General features: G+C 42.1%; 1 protein-coding gene across 1 annotated transcript in view; it reads right to left on the bottom strand.

The window, feature by feature from the left end:
• Positions 1–6,580: 6,580 nt before the first annotated feature.
• The window catches only part of LOC115373044 (gamma-aminobutyric acid receptor subunit gamma-3-like), a 76,273-nt gene continuing 68,229 nt past the window's right edge, over positions 6,581–14,624 (bottom strand). Inside the window, exons 9-10 of the mRNA XM_030071278.1 lie at positions 9,627–9,823; positions 6,581–6,933 (exon numbers count right to left, since the gene is read on the bottom strand). Of these exons, the coding sequence (XP_029927138.1) occupies positions 6,652–6,933; positions 9,627–9,823 (479 nt within the window). The 3' untranslated portion in view covers positions 6,581–6,651. The remainder of the gene's footprint in view (positions 6,934–9,626; positions 9,824–14,624) is intronic.

The following is a 14,624-nucleotide window of genomic DNA, read 5'->3' as shown; positions in this document are numbered from 1 at the left end:
GTCTCTAAAAAGACATTGAGTGGTTAATAGAGGTTTTAACAATCTCCAAGTAAACACCCCTGGGAATATCTGGGAGAATTGGCTGCGTGAAAATAATCGCTAGAAAAGCAAAGCTGATTGATCAAGATTGCTGCTCTGTCACTTCAGGTCAGTTCATTAGTGCTATATTTAAGTGAAAAGTCTGACTTGAACTTGTTTCCACGGCCGATTACAATTACACAGCCGTAGTCTTTACTCCAAAACACTGAGCTGCAGCTGGAGAGGGGTCAGCTCAGCTCACCTGCACAAGCAGATGGTTTTGAAAGTCCCCCATTACCAGTCTGTCAGTCACCTAAATGTAATGATGCACCGACAACATGGAGAAAAAACCTGAAATGTAAAAACACAGAAAAACAGCCATTTATGGGTATAGTTTACAATACAACAATTTATACAGTTGAACCTAGGAATTAAGATGTGTGGACAGCATAGGATGCCATGGACGGTGCTGGTTACACTATTGTACTTGTTATTTTTTTTTACTTCCTAAATTTTATGTCAGTGCAAAATTGGTTTTAAATATCAATTGTCACTGATGAAGCTTTTAGAAACCGACAGGCTATCAAGTCACGCAGATACAAGGCAATTATTACGGAGCAGTTTCTGCCCTGACAGGGACTGTGGGATCAATATGCATGAAGGCTGGGCCACGCACACACACGCACACACACACACGCACAGTCACACCTTGTAATTGTGATCCATATACCTGTCACACCCGCTTAGATCTCAAGATCAGTTATCATTTAAAATACATGAACTAGATTATGCACACATATGCACACATGCCACAGTTTTTTCAGTTGTGGTGAAAGTGAGGGAAAGAGGGGCAAAGGTTAGGTGTGTGTGTGTGAGTGTGTGTGTGTGTGTACACATGTGAGTGTGTGTGTGTGTGTGTGTGTGTGTGTGTGTGTGTGTGTAAGCCTGAGTGGCAAAATGTCATCCCACGTGGGAGAAGGGAATTCCCAGACTTGATGCATTCCTTCTCTATCTCTGCACGCCACTGATCAACCCGTACACACACACACACACACACACACACACACACACACACACACTGTTAAACATTGCACACACACACATGCTGTGCACTGACAACGGAAGTGACCTTTCTCACTGAAGTACACACGCACCTATGCATGAATTTATGCACATATGGTATGCACGAGTGCAGACACACACACACAAACACACACACACACACACACACACACATGGTACAAACACAATTAATTCCCTGCAGAAGGATTTCTCATATGTGATGGCTGCTCTTGGATGCATCCCCCGGTAGGCGTGAGTGTATGTAGATTTACCTCACACACACACACACACACACACACTCACATATTCGCACACACTGACAGCTCAATTTCCGCTGCATAAGTGACTTTCCCATATCCACTGTGTTAGCGTGCCAGCGTCTCGTCGCTTCATGTGGGCGGCAGGGAGATTCTTCCAGTTTTGTCTTTGATTGAACCCCATGCTGTAATTCCCACTCTTTGACTCCATTCCACTTATTTGTCTCTCCCTCCCTCGTTCTCCGTTCTGCCGGTCGCTCAAATGTAGGTCAACAAACTCAGGGTAAAGCAATGGCGTGCCCGTGCATCTGTCACTAAATATTAGTCGTATCATCGTTATTAGCCCGGGAGTCTGCCGCGGGATTCTTGTAACCCATTCGATTGGTGTCGACGCACTTTTTCAACTTGCCCGTCACTTGCTCTTGACACAGCCGCATTTTGGACTAATGAAGCCAGCGATAACACACACCCCGTTCATTCCGACTATTAATCATAAGCAAACGGTTACAGATACCAAAGAGGGCACTTGCAGCAAGCGAAAATGACTTCAGAATTTCAAAAAGCACATTTGATTTTCCACCTTAATGCATGCGTCGCTGTAATAATTGCCTGGATTCACACAGGAGGATGTTTTTTTTTCTGTGAGGGCTGCTTTATGCCAAAATCCACCAAGAATTATGCATGGAGGACTTACAGTGAAGGTAGATTCATATCCTCCTCTCTTTAATTTGAGATAAAACCCAGATCAAACGGATTAATGATAGAAGCAAGGACAACATAAAATAATAAAACGGCTTCTGGATGTGAATTTGCAGGCAAAGTAAGGAAAAATATCTGAGCAAATGAAGGATAAAAATGTACCGAGGAAGCCGATGCAGTTTGCACCCCGTCATTCTAAGGGTCATTCATAGAAAAGCCGGGAACACACTGTTGCCCATCATTTGGGCGTTATTAGATCCCGGTGGCTGTGTTTTTATGCCCACGACAATGCCGCTAATGGCAACACTCGGGTGAATACAATGGTGCAATCAAGCCATTTACACGATTCTGTAAAGTGACACCTCTGCTTTGGCATAGATGGGACATGGTGTTATTTGGAGCATTCGAAATGACAGGACAGAAAAAAAGACCAACGAGAAATGTGCAATTTGATCACACTTAAAGGAATGCTCAACGATTTGGGTAAAATACCCTTTTTACAACCCAGACTGAGACAAATTGTTCGATACCATTTTCACCGCTGTATGTTCAGTGGTTTGGCTGATGGAGCTAGGCTAAAGACTCCATAGACTTCAAGCCTTTATGCTAAGCTAGCACGAAATGCTACCCACTGGACATACAGAGGTGAAAATGTATCGAACATCTTTTCTAAGTCTGGAGAAATCGGAAAAGGGGATTTTGCCCAAAGCGATGATGCATTCCTTTAAAGAGCTGTGATTATGGTGTATGCATTGTGACTGGTGAAATAATGCAAGTCAGTGTGTTGTATTCATACAATATTGTGAGCATACTGGCACGAACAATCTGCTTATTTTTCATTTCTGTTTTAAATTGCATCACAATCAAATTTCTTTGGTGGAAACGTGGTTATTGATTCGAGAGGGCCGATTGTCACATTTGGCAGGAGCCTCAGTGAAAAGGCTGGCACAGTGGCCACGTATTGGCTTTGAACTCTGAATGAAAGGCATCATCGATTCGAGGGAAACTGGATGAAAGCGCAAAACCCCAAATTGACGGTGTTTCTTGAGGAGGAATTGTGAAGGATCCCTCCTACAGAGTCCCAGACACTTTCACACTCCGTGACAAGGCAAAATGAAACATTTTATTTGTGGCTTATGGTGAGCCAACCCACTTGGGACACTCTGTCGATGTTTTCTTTATTTTAGTCTTTTTTTTTTTTTTTTTTTTTAAAGTTAAGTTTCTTTTTGCCATAGTCATATTATAAAAAAGACACCAGAGTAGCACTTGGCCAAAAACATTATTTATTAATATAAGCAATGTACCACACACTAGAAAAACATACCTGACTATTTTCACTCTAGATCCTGTTTTCATAAAATATTCACTTTGGAGTGCTGATCCAAGATCGAAATGGCTCTTCAAAGCCCACTCCTCCAGAGACCTCATGAGCAATTAACAAAAATTACCGGTTTACAAGGCAAAGCGGGGAGTAGCAACAACTGTTTCCTGACAATTAGAACAAAAAAACAAAAACCAAACCAAACAAAACAAAACAAAAAAAATCCATTCTTTCTGCATCAAATCCTGCACAGCCCTGATTCTCAGCTTGACTGAGACTGTAACTGACAGATGTAATTACACACCAATCTTTGAGACGGGTTGTTTCCAGAGCGGCTCAGAAATTTAAAAGCGGCGACGAGGTCCCTGGAGGAGTCTTTCAAGTGAGTTTAGTCCACTTGTGTGACTTCATCCGTGATCCCGGGTCCGTGCTCGCCCCCCCGGTTTCAAGTGATCTCATTATTCCCGCGTGACGCCATCCCCTGATCTTGGGTCGGCACTCTTCTCGTCAAGAGGCTTTTATAAACACAGGTCCCAATCAGTTGAAACACACAGGTGATTTCCATAAAGACGTAGAAAATAGTGATTTTGTTTTATTGAAGTATCTCAACGGACTAAGACACTTATAAAGTGTAGTAGAAATATCAGAGGTGAGGATAGATTACTTCTGTGTGGGCCAAACTCCGATTCAGTCAATTCAGTCAGTTCATAAAGGACCGAGACAACAATTTCATCATGATAGATAGATAGATAGGTAGATAGATATATGGATAGGTGGATGGATAGATAGCTGAATAGATGCCATGGTTTTCCGTTTCTAAAACTATGAAATTTCACTTTCTGAGTTATCTAAAATCAGCAAATATATCAAGATACCAAAGGAAGTGCTGGCCTGTGAGGCGATAGGCCGTCTCCTGTTTCTCTGCTGTCACAGGCAGCTTGAGGCAGCTTGATTTGCAAGTCCAAACCTCTGGCCGGGACACAAATTGTCTCGAAGCCACATGAATATGTAGGACCGCTAAGTATGAATTCATTTGTTCCTTGAACTGACTGAACTGCAAACAGAGTGACTCCGGCCTTGCTACTGGCCTAACATACATTCCATATATAACTGTATGAAAATAGAAACATTAATTAGATACATCGTACATAAAAGCTTTCTCTGAACATACAAATACCGGGAGAAAAGAGGGTGGGGGGTAATCATTGTTCTACAAAGCCAAACAACTGCAGAAACACCATATAACAGTAAACAAAACCCAAACAAGATGCTTCAAACACCACCCGTCCTATCCATCACTGTGTTCTTTGAACATTTGTGTCTATATACCTCCGTATGGCATCAATTTTACATGTTGGAAGAAGGGATGTGGGACTCCATCAAGCGTCATCAACAACCATTGTAGATCATCCATTTTTCAGCACTACTCCGTGTATGTGGGTGTATGGACCATCACAATATATAAAACCTATTTTACAGCACCTATGATCATTACCAGCTGGGTGAAGAAAAAAAAAGGATTTGCCTTAAGGTCCTACATGTGGTAGGACATCAGAAATCCCTTTCATTTTTCATCAGGAAAAAAGCAACAGTATTGAAACTTTCATCATGACCCCAGTTTTACCCACTCTACAAAGTTTTGATGCTAGATGGGATGACTGTAATGCAAAATAAATACACTGTGTATGTATGGATGTGCATTAGATCTCAGCCAGTATGGATTCTTGAAGGCTTTTATTCCACCTACCTGTCGGCTGTGGATGCTCAGTATCTTTAAATATGACCTTCCCTGTCTCTCTCTCTACTGTCTACTGTCACATAAAGCAGAAATGCCCAAAACTTAGTTGCTTAAACAGCATTTAGACCGTGATGGGACACTAAAGGTCTCCACTGACACCCATCTCAATTTCCTGTACGGTCATGACTCACTGCCTAGCTGCACCTATTAAGTTGTAGGGGAAATTCGGAGTTTCATTTCCAAAAAATAAAATAAAATAAAATAAAATAAAATAAAATAAAATAAAAAAACAAAAGACAGCATAAATGAGCAATTGAAGGTACAGTTAAACAGCAAAGAAACTGTTTCAATGCAAGTTGCTGCAGACTTTGTTGTAGCTGTAACTTCCATCATTGGTCTGATCCTCATGTGTCCATCTATTGGTGCAGTGGAAATTTTTATGCTTTGAAAATGGCCAAGGCAGTAACGTCCACAATGCACACCAGGCAATTTTTTTTTTTTTTTTGCATTCAGTATTCTCACACTGTAGCATATATTTGCCTGGGCACGTGGTTAATATTCATGTATGTTTTTTGAGTGCGTGCTTGGATGTAAATGCGGATCTTCTACACTGTATGTGTAAGAATTCATCCCATCCTATGTTAAAAACACCCTAATCTTCTCGGCATCTAAGCTGCATTGTCTGGTCAGAAAGCATTAAGTCTCTGTGAGGCTTGCTGACTTGCTAAACAACGATTTAATCATACAATCACATCCCGTGACACGAGCTCTTACTCAACAATTAATAACTGATGCGTGAGCTGGCAGGTTTGCTGTGAAAGTACGACTAATTCTAATAATGATAATAACTCATTACTATTATTAGAGGGTTTAACTGATTCTAGAGTACAACTAAAACTAAAGTGCCACAAAATGAGCGGTGAGTGGAGTGTTTGAGTATCTCTAGTGGTGAAAACTGTTTTCCGGGTTCGTTTGCCATCAAAGAATAAACAGCTTAGCATGCAGTGATGTGATGGATGAGGTAATAAAGATGATGGAGGGAACTCTGAAGCTGCGTCTCTCGGTGTTGCACCCTTTCTGAAGAAGGCACTGTGGATGCTTCGCCATCTCGTCAACCAAGATTCAGCAATGCAACCCTGTTCCCCAATGTCTCTTGAGTCGCGGCTGTCTGTGTTTTTTTTTTGGTTTCTGACAGTCATAGTCAATACCAGTCGATTCCAGTTAATGCTGCCGACTTCTTCTCCACCGCCGGGCGTTTTATTCTCATTTGTTTCTGACTCCTTCTCGAGTGTCTCCTTGTTATCCGGATATCGGAGCGCTGCAATGCCAAATTGTCCAAAGTACTGTGGCCTCCGTAAACGCACAGCAACACCGGTGAACAAATGGTTTCAACGTATTTTTCAGTCGTCCCCGGTCCAGCGGCAGCATGTCTTCCACAACTCCCACAGAGCTGATCCACGTCAGTTCGTCCACGCTTAGTTTGGACCTCAACTCATGAGTCCCAAGCTAAGTGGCGGGGACTGCGGCTGTTTCGACGGATCACAGCCCGAGCCCTACTAGAGGTAGAGGTAGCTGACCCAGTAGACGATGTTGAAGAGCAGGAACGAGGTGGGGAAGAAGACCCGGGAGTAGGAATCCAGCTCGCTTATGTTGACGTGGATCCGCCCTTTCTTCCAGCCGCCCTCTTTGCACTCCTCGTAGCAGCAGAAGAAGCTCTTGCAGTCTTTTCCGTCCAGGCACTCGTACAGGCAGTTGTCTTCGTAGTCGTGCCAGAAGAGGGAGTTGCCCATGGGCATCGCTGTCCGAGGGGCACGACCCATGTTGAGAGCGGAGTAGGCCTGTGCGGGACGACAGAGCAAGTTAATGTGGACGAATCGTACAGTATTTAAAGGAAAAATCTACCTTGGGATATTGATTTTTGTGATGTTGTACTTTAAGGTTGGAGTTTTTTGTTATCTAATTCAGGTTCAGGTACATTTCCTAGAATGACTTTCAATTGTCCAAAAAAATGAGCACACGTGTTGCTCTCAGCCCAAGGTGGTTGTATGGGCATGTAAACATAGGAAAATAATTTTCAAAATTGGGAATGTTGATCATGTCCTCACCCTATACTCAAATTATATATCTTTCGGCTGCATTTCATGGTCTATTGAGACTGCTGCCAGTAGAGAAATTGCTATCTGCTCTGCTGTAATGGATTTCTCCCTTTGTAATTGTTGAACATCAGGGCAAAATGGTGAAGAAAAGAAGAAATAAGGCACCAAATCAACAAAACTGGCACAGGCGTTCCAGGTGCATCACTCAGAGATATTTTAAACAGTTTTAAAACGGAGTGATTTTTTTTTTTTTTTTTAATTAAAAAAATGACAGGTCCATTTAAAATGTATTCAGGATAAAATGCACTCAGGATAAGCTACACCTTAGGATGTGCTGACATAAAGTTCAAACTAGATTCATGCCTCTTTTGATTAAAAAAATCTTTACACGAGAAACTGTACAAAAATAAAGTGCATTAACAAAAGTAAAGCCAGATTGCACCTTTTCTTTACTCCTCTCAGCTTTGATTCTTCTCTCCTCCTGCTGACCAGCCATCGACGGCTAATGCCACCGAAATTGGCCAATTTTCTGGTGCCGTACAATTTGCCGCTTTCTTTTATGATGTTTTTGGGAAGCCTACAAAACGTACACTCTCAAATAAATTGTGATTTCAAATGTAGCAAAGCAGAAAATGGCTTAACTTAAAAATAACACACAAACACAACACAAAAACTACTCACTTCTAGTAACAGGACTATTTATAATTTGTTTCTGCAACACCTATGCCACTATAGCCTGAATTTCTACATTGTAGTGCTCACTCAGTATCTTCGTGGAAAATGTATTGGTGATTTTTAAATTGTGTGGGATAGCTTAATTGGGATAAAATCACGTTTTTTTTCCCTCCCAGTTCTTCTCAAACCTCTTTTCCACTCTAAGGGGAAGAGTGGGAGGGGAGAGAGAAAGAGCGATCGAGCGAGAGGGAAGTGACAAAGTGAGCGAGAGTTAGATGTATGTTGTGCAGAAGGAGAATTGACTGAGTGGGCGGCACAAAGGAACCGCACTGAGGGAGGGGGGAGGAAAATATGAGGCTTCCCCACAGACAGACCGGCCAATATACAGTATGGAGCTAGAAATGCAGAGGAGGGGATTGGATGTAACACAACTTAATTGTTCAGCCATGGCTGGCAGTCTTTGACATTAACACGCAGACACACAGAACAGAACTATTCCACAGTGGCACAAAATAATGAAGAGGGACGGGTTGTGGAGAGCGGGAAGTGACAGCAGCAGTTGGTGACTCAGTATGAGTGGATGTGTGCCGTCGCCATTAAAGCTTTCTCAGCAGGTGCGCGCCTCGAATCTGCCTACACGCGGGATTCGGGCTCGCGCACGGGAAGCCCTGCTAGGGTTGGGAATCAGCTCTCGGTGAAATTTCCCCAAACGCCTCGCAAAAATGAACACGCGTGCACGTGCTCAAGACAGCCGGACCTGTACACGTGGACGGGCGCACCTTTTCGTACATTTACACCCTAGGGTTCATCTGAGTTTTTGGAGGCCGTTATTCATATTTTTAGAGTAAAGTTGCTGATAGCAGATATTTTATGCCAGTATTCAGTATCTTTAAATATAACTATTTTCATGCCAGAAATTACAGGGGGTTGCTGTTTTTCCCCAGAAATTTAGTCTTGGCAAGATGGAAAAAAAGCCTCTGAGACAGCATTTATACTATCATATGATAAGGGAAATTCAAGCTCAAGCCCAGACTTCATTTACCCCCATCTATGCCCCGAGGTGTCACGATGACCCGGTACAGCCTGTGACATGCCCTGTTGTACTTTGTGGCTCGTGGTTTAGATTAGTAGGTAGTTGCCTCTTACACTTTCCAGGCAGCACGTAAGGGGGGGTTAGGGTTAGTGCTCAGAGAGAGACTTCCATGTACCGAGGCCGAAAGGATTAAATTTCCAGGCGCCGCTGTGACGTTTCCACTGGAAAAGAAAGTGAAATATCGAGAAGGTTTCCATTTTTTGCATTGCCAGCCTGCGAGCAAAAAAAAAAAACAAACATCCCAAGGGACATGGATGAAAATGGAAAATCAAAAACTGGCTCTGTTGCCGTTCTCCGTTTCTAATTTCACAAAACCAGCTTTGCTTTTTTTTTTTTTTTTTTTTTGGCTTGCTGATGGACAGTCAAGGAGAGAAAATCCATTTTTTTTGGCCCGTATGCCGACGCTCTGTCTCGCTTTTTCAATGGCAGAAGTAGCTTTGGGACACATGACATCTTCAAATGAATTTCCCAAAACAACAATTCAACAATTATGTAACATGACATGACATGATCACATTTATCTGTTTTAGGGTTAGGGTTTGGGTAACCTAGATTTAGGGTTAGGGTTAGGGTAACCTGGATTTAGGGTTAGGGTTAGGGTAACCTGGATTTAGGGTTAGGGTTAGGGTAACCTGGACTTATCACACACAGGCACACGGAGCCTTACCATCCTCTGTGTCTTGGCGGGGGGTCTCTGCGCGCTGTAGGAGTAGTAGTTGAGCATGGCGTACTCGATCATGGCGGCGAAGACAAACAGGAAGCAGACGGTGACGAACAGATCCATGGCGGTCACGTAAGACACTCTGGGTAACGAATTCCTGGCGACGGTGCTCAGGGTGGTCATGGTCAGCACCGTGGTGATACCTAGGAAGGTAACGCGCATATGAGCGTTGCCATACCAATAATAATTACACTGACACAATAGCATTAACTGTAACTGAGTGATGAATAGCCTGGGTCAGCGGTGCAGTGACCCTTGAAGGAAGCCACTCATTATACAAGAGCCAGGCGGAGGTTCATTAATCACCACGGGTATTCTGGGTAGACGTCCCCAGTCCTGCGTCAATCCTGCATTAGCACTCCATTAGCACTTCAATTGCCGCCGTAGTCATCGGCTTGAGTGCTGTGCGGCCGCCGCTCTCAGCCCTTTTGGCTCACAACCCCGCAAATCAAAGTGATGCCCGCTATTTCAGGTGTAAATGAACGACTGGCACCGACGGTGGCATCGAATTCTGATTTTTTGTTTTGTCCCTCATAGGGGAGTTTTACTTGATTAGTTACTAGAGCAACCCTGCAAAGACAAGGCAGCAAATGATCATTATGTCATGACGCAGTTATTGATTGATTGATTTAAATCACCAGGAAACAGATTGAGGGAGAAGCCTTTTTTTTTTTTTTTTTTTTTTTTTTTTTTTTGCAGTGCCGAGGTACAGACATTCAATATGAGCAGACACAACTAAAATCACCGATGAAAATGAAGAGGTAGAAATGAAGGAAAAATTATGTTAAATAAATCAAGGTGAAATTAACAGTGTTAAAAGGGAAAAGACCGTGACAATGAGACAAATAAATGAATAAAACAATAAGAACAATTTAAAAATGAAATAGTTTAAAAACATAATAGTGAAAAGGAGCAAGCCTGCAGTAAAATGCCAGCCCTCTATTCCAATGCACCTGACAGAAATTAATTCAATACGTTTTTAATTAAATAAAATACCACATTTTGAAATTACATGGTAAAGTCAACAGAGTCTGCAGCCATGAAGTATTTTGATAATTGTGTTGTGGAAACGTGCATCTCCTCAGTTATTGGCTGTATTAATATGTGTTATTTTACATTTTTTTTATGTCTTCATCCGCCAAATTTAGGGAAGCAGCAGTCTCTTCACCCCTCTATACCAAACATTTGGTGAAAAATCCTCTTTGATAAATCATTTATATTGAGCACATATTCAATAAAGGGAAGCGATAGTTATATTAGTGCTAAAATTTAACTTTAACTGGACTCATTTTTTTTAATGGGTGGTAATAATTGCTGTTTTAGGCAAATTTCCATGTAAACAGCCATTGGAGCGTGATCTGATTAAATTGCAGCACATGTCGCTCAGAAAGCTGACAGAGTAAAGTTCAGCCTGTGATGTCTTTGCCATGGTAGCACATCAGCTCGTGCATACCAGAGTCTTTTTCCCATCACAGCATTATCAAAAGCTCTTAGGCATCGCCAAAGAAACACAAGGACATACAGGAAAATGTATAGTTGTTGTTGCTGTTTCCTAGTCGTTTTGATTTTGTAGGTGACGGCGACCTCTCAAATGAAAAGAAACACATTATGTTGACAGAAAAGCTCCTATCAGTGCATTTCTCTTTTAATAACGGTGATGAATGTCATAGATCATTAAGCAGCAGCACTTTCGTTGACCTCATGTCTGATGAAACCTCAAAAGTCGACTACTTGTTGCTTTGGGAGGCACTAAGCATCTTTTTCTTGTTATTTTATATTGCAAAAGCTTTATTTTGTCTTATAAAATATTGAACGTGGCCGGTAATGTTTTAATCCACCTGCTTTCTGAGTTTCCTGTCCTGATCATGACTGGGGATTTCTTTCTTTCTTTCTTTCTTGCGCACTTTATCATGTTATCAGTGTCGCCGTTTGAGAGATTAATCCCTACGGTGTCTTATAAAGGACAATATTGTCTTCGCTTGGTGAAATGAAATCAATTCTTTCAAAGAGAGATGAACCCAACGACATTAATGGCCACTGGGGGCATAAATATCTACAGCTGAAACATGTTCACATTGTTCTTGCACCAGCTCTCTCATCGTCACTCCTTTCTCTTCGTGCCGTGTCTTAGCCTCTCTCTTTCTCTCTCTCCCTCTCTCTCTCTCTCTCCTCCTCTTTCGCTCTCTTCTCCATCTCTTTCATCCACATCTCCTAGATGTCTTTCATGGCAGTGTGTGCCACTGTTTTTGCCTCTGGTTTCCATAGAGACAAGTGCTCCCATCTATTTCAAGCTACCTCCTCTGGTCTAGTTCTCGTCTAGACTTTCTCTTTCCCCACTCATTACATTTCACCACCAAACTAGGAAAAATGGAAAACTCTTTGCTGCCGATTCCCACAGAATCTTGTTTCCTCATGAAACCCTGACATCTCTTTGCGACTGTAGCCCACCATAAGCAGCGTAGCCACCGTGTTTTGAGGAATCAACCTGTTATCTTGCATGTGGGGGGACAAACGCGGCAACGCCACTGTTTGTGTGTGTGTTTTAATCACAAACTACCCACAGGCTGCTCGCTCGGTTGCTATTTCAAATCTGGTTTCTTTGCACAGCTGAATTCATTGTGTGGGAATTGTCGCTACATGATGCCATGGCAACTGGGTGACTCCCTGTGAGTGCAGGCAATCTTAACAACATGAAATTTCAAATCTGGAGAAAGAGAACAGGGGGGGTCACGCAGAAGTGAGAAAACCCCAGTATGTACGCCTCTAAAATACAAATATGCAGGAGACATCCTCAGCCACTTGATGGAAAACAGCCCTGTTTTCTCTCAATTGCATGACAAGATAGAAAGTAAATATTTTCTCTGTTCCCCACATCCAAGCAATATGGCTAAATGAGATTTTGAGGACTTGACTGTTGGCTTAATAGAATGTCACACGTCTCCAGGGATGACAGGGGTGTTGCCGAACGTGTTAAGAAAAATCACCTTTGCTGCGTGTGGAGGGATATCACAAAGAGAAATGTCCCCCCGCACGAGCAGGTACCTCCGACCACGGCTTGCGTGCATGCAGCCGCTATAAATAGCACAGAGGAGTACCGATCAAGGATCGGCGGTCAGGTCACACGGCTGCACGGACCTCACCGTGGCACCGGAGTCGACCTGAACCCGGCACAGCCTGCACGCTCTAATGCCGGTTTTTCTTTAATTTGACACTTTCCTCCAAATTAAAGTCCATGCTCTTAATGTCTCAAAACCAGCAGCACCTTTAGCTGCAGTAACACGCCACTGTGATTCATCACACTCATCAAAGCTTGTTGTATTACACCTATAAAAATCTGACAAATGTTAATATGTCAAATACAGCATCATGAAAACTGGCCAGTCCCCAACATGTGAATATGTGAAGCATCACAAATGGTTCTCTTTTAAACAGTGATTGTTTTTGCTTTTGGTGAGAAGAAAGAAAAATCATTTCATCAACAGAATTCTGGATAAAATCCCCAAAAATAACATGATAAGAAAAGGCTCTCTGATAAACATGTTTTGTCATCAGTATTCTTGTGTGAATATATCTGAATATATTATCGTATCAATAGATGCCATGTGTAGTTTTTGATGTCAGTATTTGGCTTTTATAAAGATGGGATCTGAAAGGGAAGCAGCTCTTCATTATGCAGGGGAGTCGGGCTGTTTTGCAAAATGAGACTCCAGTTCCAGTGGCTGTTAACTCCTTGGAGAGCGAGAACCTCCGACTGGAGAAGTGCGTTAAAGCAGCTGAGAAAAGCCAGAAAGGTGAAATGTATATCATGGTGCGGTCGTCGTAAAGACCCCATTTCTCATAAACCAAACCTCATTTTTGCTTTTTTTTTTCGCTCTGCCCCGCCCCAGGCACCGCTACATCTGACACGTCACACACTCAGCCGGTGAATTAATAAATATACTGTATTTTTATGTTTATTTTATTGTTATCAAATATATATATTTGCAAATAAAATAAAAGACAGAAGTCAGTGGATTTTTTTTTCTTGCAAACCAAACTGTGGATTTGTTGGACTGTCACACGCCTATTCATAATCTAATGTTGCAAAATACAAACACTTATCAAATGGTATAAAATAAAAGACTAAAATATAGGTGTCTAAATTCTCCACTACCATGTAAAAAAAAAACAAACCCAACTAAAACTTAAAACTAAACATACGTGATAATGATTTTTCCACAAGTGTCAGTGCTAATGGATAAATAAAAAACACAAGAATTCTGTATTGCAATGTTTTGAATGCGATTATACACAAATATCATGTGGCAAAAGAGCACACAATAACAGGATTAAAAGGCAACAGGCAGAGTGGGTTAATTTTAGAATGGCAAGTGGAATCACCAATTAGATGCCGTTACATATCTTACTATTCATTGGGATTTTAGCAGCATCTAGCATTTTATTTTTTACGTTTAGAAGAGTTTGCATCTTGTTTCCGGGGCCACCAGCGGGCAAATCCCAATGTGCATCATCATAAGTAACATATCACACATTGCTTTTTTTCCCCAGACTGATCAAATACAAAATGTTCAAAAGTAATTAAAATACACACCCATCCCTGAGAACAGCCGTTATGTACTGGAATCAGTTAAAATAGCATGAGGCTCGAGCTATGCGGTAACACGAGTGGAGCTGGATTGAAGTTGTTTACTGCCCACAAAGTTAAATGTTTCTTGTTTTGCGAGATAAAGCGTTGCAGCAGATTTCCCATGATGACCCACGGTGTGAAGTGCGGCGGAGAGGTCACTGGAGGCCGCCGGTCGCCTCAGAAATAGTCTCATTTATGCATGGTAATTGCGCTAATGCCTCAAATTAATGAGGTAATGATTCCTTGATGTTCAAATGCTACACATTTCAACTTCAATCTAATTCAATCAGAGGTGTTTCATGCACGCTGCGGCGGCT

The sequence above is a fragment of the Myripristis murdjan genome, chromosome 2 (genome assembly GCF_902150065.1).
Source record: "Myripristis murdjan chromosome 2, fMyrMur1.1, whole genome shotgun sequence".
NCBI lineage: Eukaryota > Metazoa > Chordata > Actinopteri > Holocentriformes > Holocentridae > Myripristis > Myripristis murdjan.
This window is presented reverse-complemented; position numbering and strand designations above follow the sequence as displayed.